General features: G+C 36.9%; 5 protein-coding genes across 5 annotated transcripts; 2 read left to right on the plus strand and 3 right to left on the minus strand.

Moving 5' to 3' along the window:
* Positions 1-1,525: 1,525 nt before the first annotated feature.
* Positions 1,526-4,039, plus strand: Cbr-mes-6 (the record flags this gene model as incomplete). Its single annotated transcript, XM_045240260.1, has 7 exons — positions 1,526-1,780; positions 2,107-2,340; positions 2,396-2,569; positions 2,626-2,792; positions 3,175-3,546; positions 3,606-3,680; positions 3,862-4,039. 7 exons carry the CDS (start codon positions 1,526-1,528, stop codon positions 4,037-4,039), a joined length of 1,455 nt encoding a protein of 484 aa, XP_045095726.1.
* A 2,158-nt stretch (positions 4,040-6,197) lies between these two features.
* On the plus strand, positions 6,198-6,576 carry CBG27963 (the record flags this gene model as incomplete). The annotated part of the gene is made up of 3 exons (XM_045240261.1): positions 6,198-6,239; positions 6,288-6,326; positions 6,370-6,576. The coding sequence occupies 3 exons, from the start codon at positions 6,198-6,200 to the stop codon at positions 6,574-6,576; spliced, it is 288 nt and encodes a 95-aa protein (XP_045099695.1).
* Positions 6,577-6,904: 328 nt separating this feature from the next.
* CBG27964 lies at positions 6,905-7,576 on the minus strand (the record flags this gene model as incomplete). Its single annotated transcript, XM_045240262.1, has 2 exons — positions 6,905-7,009; positions 7,346-7,576. 2 exons carry the CDS (start codon positions 7,574-7,576, stop codon positions 6,905-6,907), a joined length of 336 nt encoding a protein of 111 aa, XP_045099696.1.
* Positions 7,577-8,309: 733 nt separating this feature from the next.
* Positions 8,310-8,741, minus strand: CBG27965 (the record flags this gene model as incomplete). The annotated part of the gene is made up of 2 exons (XM_045240263.1): positions 8,310-8,420; positions 8,487-8,741. 2 exons carry the CDS (start codon positions 8,739-8,741, stop codon positions 8,310-8,312), a joined length of 366 nt encoding a protein of 121 aa, XP_045099697.1.
* A 2,225-nt stretch (positions 8,742-10,966) lies between these two features.
* Positions 10,967-11,585, minus strand: CBG27966 (the record flags this gene model as incomplete). Its single annotated transcript, XM_045240264.1, has 2 exons — positions 10,967-11,014; positions 11,166-11,585. 2 exons carry the CDS (start codon positions 11,583-11,585, stop codon positions 10,967-10,969), a joined length of 468 nt encoding a protein of 155 aa, XP_045099698.1.
* Between the last annotated feature and the right edge of the window lie 1,115 nt (positions 11,586-12,700).

Consider the following 12,700-nt stretch of genomic DNA (forward strand, 5'->3'; position numbering starts at 1 on the left):
AAAGTTTCTCATTTTCTTTTTTTGAATATATTTTTTAAAAAAAGATCTAGTATTAACCATCAATCAAGACAACATGAGTTATATCGTTTTTGGCTTTTCCCAGGTTTTCCAAGCATTTATCCCTCACAGTTTTCAGACTAGACTCATTTCTGTGCGAATATTTTTTTGCCTATCAAACAACAGAACATTTGTAGTATAGCGCACTGTGTTCTTCATTTTTGATAAATAATTCGGAGGGTTCAAAACTTTTGGGGTCATTGGGGTACAAAGCAATTCAGGGGTACAAACTGCTCTATCCAGGAGCACGAAATACCTGAAAAATCAGAATTTTGTTCCTCCAAATTGTAAATTTTTTACCGTTAAACCACTTTGTATCCCCTTGCACTCCCGAATTGTTGCACCCGCCGAATTCATTGCCCTTCATTTTAGCCTCTAACTGACAGTTAGCATAATTTGAGCACAATACTCTCTTATCATTCGTATGTATTCATCAACAACTGATAAAAAGACAAAATCAATTGTAGTTCGTAGTTTTGAATCAACATTTTTAAAGATTTTCGCATAAATTTTAGAATTTTTCTTTTTCTCTTCGAAGATGGAATTCCTCGTGAATGTCCTCGATAACCTGAAAATAAGATGATTTCCCGGATACATTTTGAATATGTTTCATTCTTCATAGTTCTAAAAAGCACATTGTTATCGCTCATCCTTCTACTAATATTGAAAAATGAACAACATACACAATGCCCCTAACCTGCCGTCTGTCCGCTCCACATCAACCCATCTAACATGTATAGACGAGTTGTCGTCGGGCGGACAGGACCAGGTTGACCCTTCCAATCAGTCTGTTATGGTTGCCGACCCGTTCTACGTTGTGTGTGTGTGTGTGTGTGTGTTGTGTGAGAACACAGTGAGGGAAAGCGTTTTACGTAATTTGTGAAGAGACGCAGGCAGAGAAAGGAGGGGCACGTAGTCAGTCGCACCTATTGTTTCCCGCGTTCATTACGCAACAAGAGACGATTGGCAGTTTTCTTGTTTGCCACGTCTTTCCAGAATTGAGATTTGAGGACCACATTTCTTCGGAATGGGAACCCTCTGTTCCTTGTTTTCTTACGAAAATCTATTCCTGACGGGAAATATTCTCATTTTTTATTTCATTATTAGCGCCTTCCATTTTTCGAATAGACTATTTTCCCAGTGTTAGGCTGTTTTCACCGTTTCTTCCTTTTTTATTGATTTTTTCGGAACCCTTATGAAAATCCAATGAAGAACGCAAAATTTTTTTTAAGTGTTAAAAAGAGTAATAGGCAAAAAACAATTTAAAAGTTGCTTATTCATTTATTTATTTTTCCGATTTTCCGAGAAGATTTGAAATTTTTTTTTTGCAAAAAAAATTCTCTAAAATATTCCAGCAAGACTGTTGAATATCTACCTTCTTCTTCTTCTTTTTGCTCAACTGATCTTATTTGTCAAAATATGTTGTTTCTCAGAATCTCAATAATTCTTCAACATCATCCAACGGATAATGCCGCCAAAACGCCAAACTCCAAAGCCAGAGAATGGTCCCAAGGAGCCGAGCGCCGAGCAATTGAAAGTGGACCGTTCGTTCGCAGCTATGAAGCTCGAAAAGTGCTCTGGCAAGGAAGATTTAGAAGACCGGCCGTTCGTGTTCACCGCCGAGTCGCAACTGGAGCAGGGCTTTCCACTTTATGGATGCGCTTTCAATCCATATGTGAAACCTCAACACCGCCAAATGGTTGCGGTTTGTGGAGGAATCGGAGTAAGTGGATTATATTTTATTTAAACCAAAACTGTCCAGCGTTATACCCGTATTTGTCACGGCCCGTGAAATATTTTGAATCTGGAATTTCAAAAACTCTGGAAATTTTTTTTTATTTTGAATATTCAAAACTGGTGTAAGCCCGAGGCATGGTAACAAATTTTTCATAGTCGGGAATTAAACTTCTTCATGGCTCAACAAGTACGGTTACACCGGGCTGGTGGAACACAACTAGTTTAGTTTCGATCTAGAAGCGATGAAAATTCTAGAATTTGCAGATCTCTGCTTGGATACATTAACTTTTTTTTCAAAACTTCAATTTTCAGGCTCATGTCTTCCTCGTCCCACATGATAAGAACAGGCTTGAACATATTTGGGGAGTCTCCTTCGAACAACCAGCAGATCCAACAAAGAAGGACCGAAAGGAGGAATTGCTCACTGTCACTTGGGCATATGACACCTATGATGCCGATCAGGGCCGTGCAGCCTTCAGAGTCGTGGTCGCTGGTGTTCTGGGCCACATCTATGTAGTTGATTTTAAGACTAGAAATCTCTGCAACGTGAGTTTTACTGAGAACCATGAATAAAATAGTTTGACAAAACAACATTTCTCAGAGACTCCGCAGTTACGGAGGAGATATCAACGACATCCGTGTGAGCCCAGCCGACTCTAATCTGATTGCTGGAGCATCGTCAGATCAGACGATTCGGATCCACCATATCCGCAATCAAGGAGCACTGATCACGATCGGAGGTCCATTCAGCCACCCAGGACCAGTTCTCTCAGTTGTAAGTCGTTTTTTGCGCTCTTGACTGTGTTTCAATTTTTAAACATCACGTTTCAGGACTGGAACTCAGAAGGAACCTATCTCCTCAGCTGTGGATTCGACCATCAAGTCATGAAGTGGGACCTCACCGCTGAGCCGGCGAAAAGCTGGCTTGAGAAGACTTGCAAGGAGCTGGAGAAAGGGAAAAAGGATATTTATTTCCAATCCGGATTGGACCAAAAAAGGTTAGGATTTGTCATGAAATAATATTTAAAATAATTCAATTATTTTAAAGAGAGCCCGTCAAAGCTGGAGTGAAGAAATGCGGAAGAGACAAGGACAATGAAGTCCTTCGGGAGGTCGAGGCGTCTCTCCATCGTCCGCAGTAAGTGTTTGATATTTCTAAGACGAAAATGAAGTTTCTGCCGCTTCTCTGGAGCAGGAATTTTTTAAAACACATTGTCTTAACCTGCGGGAAGGAACTACTGTGCTTAAAATTTCTCAAATTTCTTGCCGGTGTTAAGCACTGTGTTAAACAAAAAGTTCTTGGCACTGGGTAGCGGCTTTTTTAAATGTGAGAAAATTGGAACTCATAACTAGCCAAACTGAGAATTTCTTTTATTTCAGCGACAACACCTTGGAGCTCTACACTCCAGTTGCGCAGATCTCTGACTTGCACCATGATTACATGGACTGTATCAGAGTTCTGCCAGATTCTGATTGTTTTGCTTCCAAAAGCGTGTCCTACGATCCCCATCTGAATATTTCGAAGCTGGGACTTCCTGGAAATATGCGCACACACGATAGAGGAGCTCCTCTTGAACCGGAAAGGAACGCTTTCCCCCTCATGTGGTTTGCAATCGGAGAAGGTAAAAGGTGGTTCCACAAGTTCTCGATCGATCCCAAGAGAAGATGGATAGCTGGAGGAGGGGATGAAGGAAGTATCATGTTCTTCGATCTCAATGATGAACAACACACTGAAGATGGAAAATACATCACGTGAGTTCAAAATCTCGATGAAAAAATAAAGTTTTGTAATACCATTCAACCGTTTTCAGAAAACCGGAACCAAACCCTCCAAAACCATACAGCGACCAGCCAGCGAGCTCTGAAAGTCTTCCGCATCCTTCAAGGTGAGAACGATTAATAATAAACTGAGCCACATGATTCCTGGATTTTCAAATTTTGCCATCCCAGAAACGAACAGAACTAGTATAGTGGAAAAATGTTTTAAAAATTGGTACCAAAGTTTTTGAAAAAAACAAAAATTGACTTTCGTATAAACCTGGTTTCTAAAAATTCTTTTTTTTTCAGGGTCCGGTACTACAAAGTATCGGATGTCGGGATTCGCAATGTGGATTTCTCTCCTTGTGGTCGTTACGTCGTTGCGGTTACGGAGGAAAGCTCCATCATCCGCATGGATCGAGTCGCTGAAGACGTCGCAGTGGACAAGCTGACCGAGTACTTGGGAGTCATGGGTATCACTAAGTAACTCTTACCCGTCGAAATTTTCTGTCACCCCAAGAAATCCTCTCTCCCACCTCCTACCTCCTTTTTCTCTCGAATCTCCATATTTTTCCTCCTGCTCATTTGGTCATCTCGCTTATTGTTCACACCGTAATCCTTCCCAGAACGGTTTTTTTCTCAGATCGTATCTCTCCCACACATTTTAAATCCTTCACGTGTTTCTATGTCAAATGTAATCCTGACTTTGGTCAAAAAGGTTTCCATCCAATTTTTATCGTATTCTTCAAAAATAAAAGAATTGTAAGATCAACAGATTTTTTTTCAAACAAGCAATGAAACACTTTTTCTAATTTCAGGTGGAACAGGGACAATTTTTTAAAGCACAGTTTTTAAAATCACATAGAATTAAATAGTCGAAGAAATAGTCGTTTCTCACGAAATACCGTAAACATTCTGATAGAACGCTACTCGCAGGAACCGAGATATATGGGCTTAAAATTGACGGTTTGTGTGGTTTTCTATTAGGGTGTTTACGGTATCTCCTTTCCTACAAAAGGCATCAATTTTTTTCAACAGTTCAAATTTTTGTTAATAAGTCAACAACTATTTGTCTGTTTATAATTTTTTTGATATCTTTTTTCGGAACCGAGATAACTGAGGTCGGAGTGCAATCCCCTGGATTTTAAAATTTTCACAATCGAAACCTGTGCGTACGTACTACTTCTAGCGCGTCGATCCTCGTACGAATTTTATGCGGTTGTTAAATAAGTTTTTTTTGAAAATCTAATAAATTTTTGGGGGGTCTCGAAGCGCTAGGGGTCGTACGGTGAACTAGTGCAGTTTTGACTGCAAATTGTCGATCTTAGAGAATTGGCGTTATTGTAGTGCGCGTTCTGAGCCTTAAAAATCCCAGATTTGAGGATTTTAAGGGAAAGTGAAGAAGGATAAGCGGAAGAAGCGAAGAGTTTAAGATCAAGTGCGTCAGTGCTGTCGGATTATAGAGAGTGTGTGTTCTAGAAGCGCATTGCTCGTACACTAAGATAAACTTACAGACTGGTTAAATATTTAAAATTCAAAAATGAATAAAATCTAATTTTTCGTTTGAAAAGAAAACTATAATTCAACCTTTAGCTATGAATAAATTTCTAAAAGATGATGATTACACCAGTTTTCGAGAAGGTGTTTCTAGTTGGCTTCTAGTTCTGAATTTTTTACTAACTGTCGAGAGACAGATTGTTTTTTGAAACCCTGATAAATTTAGACATGAAGACGGAATACATAGTTCGCGATCATCCATCAAAGTTTGCCAATATTGCCAATTGGTTACAACCCGCCAATGATGGCCCTAGAAGAAGACATTAAGAGGCAATTAGTAAAGATAAGAAGTTTTTCTCGTTTCTGAATCCCTATCTCATTCTCAGAACGGTTAAAACTTTACACTGTCTCTAATCTTCACGAAACCCTCGGAACATGCAATAGACGACCTTGCCAGTGACCGTTGTTTACACGATTTGTTTGCCTCTTTAATATTCTTTACCTAGCTAACAGCAATTGATATGTATTCCATTCGTTTTTTATACTAGATTTGTATATGAAAAAAATGCATTTTTAATCCCACATGGATCATATTTTATACGTTGTCGTGTTTCATGAAAATTTGACAAATAATTCTCTTTTAGCTGCATGATTGCTCGTTCTGTTTGTGTTGTTCTGGCCTTGAACTGCCAAATCATGTAACAGTTTTTTTTTCATGGTTCCATTCCGATTTTTAATCTTTTAATCAGTATTTTTTCTACATGTAATCACTAGGAAAGATACTTTAGTAGTTTTGTATGCGATTGGTTTTTAATCTTTGTGGAAAACAAATAATAGCAGAATTTGGATGTGCAAACGGGTGTTTGATTCTTGTTTCTGGGACACCTCCTGAAAATAGTGAAAACTGAAGACGAACAACAATAATGATTGTCCTCGATTTTGTTATTGTTGATGAGTTCTAGATGTTTACCCTAACTATATATCGCTGCTCTTAAATCCATTGCTTCTTTTCAGTCAAAATTTAAAAAAAACAACCGTTTTATTTTGTAATGAGATTTGATTTCATCAATTTTACTATATTTCAATAGAAATGTCAATTTCGCTTTCCAGGATAAATTCCGAACAGCTCGGATTTCCAACTTGTTGTAATGCCGGCTCTTCCAAGAAAGAACATGTCAAAGGAGACGGAGGTAAACTGAAATGTTCTTATTGTCCTTAAAGTTTTTGAAAAATTTCAGGGCTACGTTGTCTCTTCTCTGAAAGCTATGAAGCACATTGTGAGTTGAATAGCACTTATTAAACCTAATAGCTATTTTTCAGATAAAAACGCATCCAAACGTCAACCCCATCAGCAAACACTTCTTGCAGCAAATGAAACTCATTCTGAAAATCAACGATCTTCGCCCGAAAAAACAGCGTCGAGATGAAATCGTCAGAATCGCATGGGATGTTAATCTATGGGCAGTCGAGAACAGACTTCTGGATGGCAGAAACAAACCACGACGACGACAAAGATTGACAAATTGATAAAATCGGTTTTTTCAGTGGTCCGAGGTATCAGTAAAAATTAGTTGTTCATGTGACCAGTTTGTGTGACTTCCTTTATTTTTTGAAACCTGTGAAACTCCTGAAACAAAAATCCAGAATTTTTTATTTTTATATTGAATAAATGAGCATTTCTAATTTCAAACAATGTTAAAGGACAAAAAGGAAACTCCAAAGAAAAATGAACATAATCCTCAGAAACAAGTTTGGGGTTTGAGGTTTCAAATTTCAACTTTTAATAACCAGAGATAATTCGAAAACAAAATAAGAAATAAAAACCTGATAACCGGCAAGCATGAGCAATTTGTGATCACAATTTTACAATGGCTTCGCTGTTAGGTTTTCCTACATTCGGATTCTGCTTGTTTTTCTCGACGTCGTCTTCTTTTTCTTTGTTGTCTGGCAGTTCGTGCAGCTGAAAAACGATGAATGTATCGAAAAGTCAGAAAAGAACTATTGAAAAACTATATGTACTATCACCGTAAAACATGTGATAAGAAAACTCCTTGATTTTTACCTTTGAGACAATTCATCACGATTTTTGTCAGAAAAAATTGTCAATTTATGAATTGTTGATATTTTATCAGTTGGCAAACTTTTGATATATTACCGACGGGCCAAAAAATGAGCTCAAACTTGGGAAGACCGTTTTATCATAGTTTTGAAGGCAAGTGGGTGAGAATTAGTTTTCTAAACAGCCATTTGAAAAATTTTAGATTCTGTTTTTAAATAAAAATCAAAAATTACATACCTCTTTTTCTATTTTTCGTAGCTCTCCTTTGCGTCGTTGAGTTTCTTCCAATTCCTTGATCTGCCTCTCACATTCATCTCGTAAAGCGATCATCTTCTTTTCTTGTTTAACCAAGTTATTATATGCTCGATTGAACTGTCTTATATCTTCAGCTCTTCTCCATTCCTGGAGACTGACGACATCAAACATCCTAAGGTTTTTCTCCAGAAGGTTGTGCTCTTTGTCCGCCATTGAGCCAAAAATTAGTTGAAAGAGGCTTCGAGGAGCTGGAAATATGGGAATTTATCGGGAAATCGTGAAAACGAAATGTATTATCGAAAAAGCACAAAGATGGAAAAAAAGTTGACAGAGAATAATCGTACCAAGGACGCGGAACAGCTGGAATATTGCTACTGCGGGACACTTTAAACATATTTCTATCTTTTTCTGTTGCGTTGTTTACCAAAAAGATGGTAGCAATTTTTAAAAAAATGTTCAGTATTGATGATATGGCACCATTTACACTCGAGTTAGTTTTAATACATTTCGGGAACAAAAAAAGTACAATCCTCAAACTGAGAACAATCTCTTAATGATGGAAAAGTTGTTTAACTTCAAAAAATAGTCCAATTATTAGGTTGACTCATAAATTTTGGCAATTTTGTCAAAACATTTAGGTCTCCATATTTTGAGATCATGTGTAGTTCGATTTGGGGTGTATGGTAAGTTCGTTTTCTTTTTTTCTGGGGTTGGTGCAAAATTTCAAATATAACTTTTAAACTTTCTAGAATTAGGATATAGCTTATCCACTTTTCAACTTTTGAGCCAAAAATTTCTTTTACATATTATTTGCAATGTACGGAAAATTTTCAAATTACATAGATTTATTCATAATTTGAATGCACTGTATTTTTGATAGAAAATACTGGACGAGATCACAGAACTTTAAAAAAGGGCAAAATGAATTTTGGATGGCGAACAACAATTAATTATTGGTTTGCTTCTCCTCTTCTGTCCTCTCCTCCATTACTTGGTCATTGTGCTCCATCTCCTCAACCACTGGCTCTTCAACGTGCTGAACAGCGCCACGACCAACCTAAAAACTAAAAATTAGCATGAAACCAAAAAAAAGGGGGAAAAAAGATTTTGAAGAATTACTCACATCAAGATTGAGGTTCATCATCTCCTGACGAATTTGCTGCTCGGTGGTGTCCGTGTTGGCGTTGTTATTGAATTCGTCAATTTGTTGTGCAAGTATTCTGAGGCGCTCCTGACGTCTGTTCAGAGCCTCCATTCTCTCGTGCAGCTCTCGAAGCTCTTGTCGAGCGTTCCGATGGAGAATTTCAACAGCCTCCATAAGTCGCTCGGCACGTGCTGGATCACTGAGGTATTTGAAGGCAGCTGGATGTTCTCTCATTCTGAAATTTGTAAAGATTCAAAATTGAGAGTGAGAAAAAAATTAGCAACAAATGAAAATAAGTTATATTTGATGCGGGTAACCGAAAAGGAAAAAAAAACAGGAGAAATAAAATCATTCTTCTTCAGAATATGAATTTACTCGTAACTAAGAGAGAAGAATACTATGAGAAATAATTTGTAGTTGAGCAAATGGAGAGAGTTATATATAAGCTTTTGCCAGAAGACAAAATTTTAGTCAAATCTATAATGCACTTCATAAGAGTAACGTAGACAGAAATTGTAAGCACAAAATTTTTAATTGACGCACGAGGGTGTGTGCCTAGAGCTTTGAAAAACTCTGATTCTTCAATTCTGAAGAGATTACTGACGTCAGACAGTGGTTGGTTAAAAAAACCGACTGAATCTTAGAAATTCTCTCGTGACTTCACAGCTTCCGGTTTCTAAATGGAATATTGATGACGATGAAAACATTGTTGGAACTGAAATAGTTTGTCTTAAAGGGGGATGTTCTCTTACATGGATCACATTATTGCAAAATGTCAGTATATTACGTCAGGAATATAATAGTAAGAAATGGGAAATTTCAAAAATAAATTCGTTTTTCAAAATTTTGTTTTGCCAGAAAACTATCCAGAAAGTCTCTTTTAAAAAATCCGAATGAATGGTGTCAGATTTTGCTTTCGGGAAACATAAAATAATCTCAGCACAAATATGTTTCTTGTAATATACGTTCTAGTGTCAGAAACTAATTTTGGAGGAAACAAAATTTCTAAAAAATTTTATCACTTTCTTCTCCATGACTTTCCATGAAACAAGTTGAAAACCGATAGAAAAATCGAAAAATTCAAATTCGTCTGGGGAGACACGTCTCTTTTTATTGGTGAGAAGAATCTGAAGCTGTTTTCTTGCTTTTCTAATATTTTTCTCTCAATGAATACTTTTTGAGGGTTATGATGAGAGGGCGTAAGAAACGGTGAGACACACAAGGCTAGGTGTCCTGGGCTCCTTTCGATCCACTCAGAAAAACAAATCCATGTCACAAAACAAGTCAATAGAGGTGAGAGTTGTAAAAATAGTAGGTTGAAGGAAAATTTGAGATAATGGCAAAACTCTCAAAGGTGTTGTGAGTAGCGAATGTGAAAAAAAATTAAATAACATTTTTTGGGCAAACATAAGAACTGGCGAGTTTAGGACAAAAAAATAAAGGTGAGAAATTATTAGTTTGTAGCAGGGATGTTTGGAAAGGAGTTCCAAATTTTGAAAATTCCGAAAATTCCAACCATTTTCGGAATAAAATACCGACCGGAATTTTTCCGAAGCATTTTTTCGGAACTAAGAATTTTGACTACTCGAACAGAATTGATTTTGATATTTTTTCTGCTCTCGAAATCTCTCTGTCAATTTTCAAAAGATTTTTGCGTTTTTGTGATGGGAAAATAAAATTTCCGCTTTAAATTCGACTTTTGAAAAATTCCGAAACTTCCGTAATTTCGAAAATTTTTAAAAAGGGATTATTCCGGAGTTCCGAAATTCCAAATTTTTGAAAACCGAAAAGTTCCAAATATCCAAATATCCGAAATTCCGAGATTCTAAAAATAGGAAAATTTTGATTTTCCGAAATTCCAATATTTATAAAATCGCAATTTTCGACACTCCGCAAATTCGGAAAAGGTCATTCCGAACATCTCTGGTTTGTAGTGGTAGTTTAGAAAAATACAAAACTCTCAAAATGTGATGTGATAATTCAGTTAGATTAGAATTTTTGGGTGAGCAGAAGAGCTGGTGAGTCCGGAATGAAAACAAAAAATTTTCAGCGACAACGTTGGCTTCCAAACTCAAAATATGTTTTTCTCAAGCCATTTCCAAATTCACAAATCTTCAGCTGAAATTACATCAATTGAACGACAGTCCATTTTTGGACAATCAACTACCCTCAACTGGGCTAGAATAATCGTGATGAGAAAGTTAGGCCATGTCGGCAGAATGAGAAGTTTTTTGTCGAAAATTTTCGACATTTGTTTTTTGAGAGTTGACACGACACGATTCATTGTCGGGTCGTTACTCCCATTTTGAATATCTTTCCATGTTGTGACATCCAATATAATAAAATTAACAAATTTATTAGCTGAGGAAAATGAGAAGAGGGAGGAAAAAACACCAAATACATCAATTTATAATTTCCTAGTAATAATTCAAATCCTCAAATATTGAATTTTTATTTGTTTATGATGTCGGTGGAGGTTCCGGGCGATCACCTTGAGCAGCTGCTGCCTGAAAACTATTTATATATATTATCTCTAAATATTACTGTTGTGGCAGTTTGATGAGAACAAATCTTTATGCTTGAAAAATGAGGGCTCGGTTTTTTAATCTTGGAATTTTCATTTGAACCCGGCCCGTTTTAAATATGCGAATATCTTACCTGGTTGTTTTTAATCTCTTCAAGTCTTTCAACTGGAACAAGAGCTCCTTCATGTTCGACAACCTCATGGCGAATGAATCCATCACGATTTCCTTGGCTCCAGCGCATGATAACGTCGACCATGTCGTCGATACTTCTATTCCGTAAGTCGACAACGAGAACTTCGGTGAGATTTTGTTGTTGTGCTCCGTTTTGTGGAGCTTCTTGAGCTTCCGGTTCGTTTTGTCTCAAAATATTCAAGTTTCCAAAAACTTGAACCAAAGGCACCACAGTAAGAATTGGCTCTTCTTTTGGCTCATTGTTCGCATCGTCGTCGAGAACCATGACTGGTTCGGCTGGTTCGGGTGGACCGTCCGCAGGCTCTTCCTCTCTAGAAGAGATTGTCTGGGTAATAGGCTTCTTGACTTTTCTTTGCCCCATTTTGATTTCTGAAAATATACAGTAACGTACAAGAACACAGGGATTGGGAAAAAATTGGGAGACAGAAATTATAATTGTTGTCGGAATATTGAGAACTGCATAAACTGAAAAACTGGTGAAACGAGATTATGGACGGCTGAGCTCAGCAGAGAAGCCAATAAATGGAATATTCAAAATATGAAACAACCAGAGTGCTCGCTAGGAAAAAACGGAAATTAGAAAGAAAAAGAGAGCACTTTGAAGTGGGAGGGTGACAAGTGGGGATAATAAGCCACATTAATCCTTTAGCTCCCCAGAAGTTTCTGATAGCCAAATGGGGATACTTTTAATTTCCTGGGATTGAACGGAAAACAGGAGTTAATAGGAAAGAAAGGGGTGAATAAGAACAAAAATAGGGAAATTAGAAATTGGAGTAAACTACAGAACTTCATTTGATTTGTGTTTTGGATTTTGATGAGAAAAATTAGAACCATAATTCGTTCCTTCATTTCAATTTAATACCCAAAAAGTCCTGAGAATTTCAAGGAGAATATTACTCGAGTTCAGCAAAGCTCAATGCAAAATCAGTAATGTCGTATTCCAAAAAATAAATCCAGAATGATGCAATCTTTGAAGTACAAAAAGTAATACTCTACTGATGACATGTATGAGTATGCTATAGGCATGCATTTTGTACTTGGTAGTACTAATCCTGTTGTTGACTTCTGGATCTTTAAACAACCAGTTTGAAGATTCGGAGATTCAGATATTCTTAAACATTTAGAAGATGATTATTTTTATCAGATGATGAAGGTTAACAATTCTTAAGGTGCGAAATTTCGAAGCATCAAAATTAAGATTTTGAGATTTGGATATTTGATGATTCTAAGAGTTTGGAAATCTGCGTGTCCAAAATTAAAACATTCTGAGAATTGTCTCTCTGGAAGAGGAACTGAATGCGGTGTATCGCGCATAACACACTAAATCCAGGAAATAAAATATATCTAAATCTATTTCGGGTATAAAGGATTTATGGAGAACTACATCCCACACAATACACATGACAAAACATATATGTGCCAATCTAGAAAATTCGATTAAAAGGGATTAGGCAATGGCTTCGAAATCGTCATGAA

This window comes from Caenorhabditis briggsae, assembly GCF_000004555.2.
Source record: "Caenorhabditis briggsae complete genome, chrX, whole genome shotgun sequence".
NCBI classification, from domain to species: Eukaryota; Metazoa; Nematoda; class Chromadorea; order Rhabditida; family Rhabditidae; genus Caenorhabditis; species Caenorhabditis briggsae.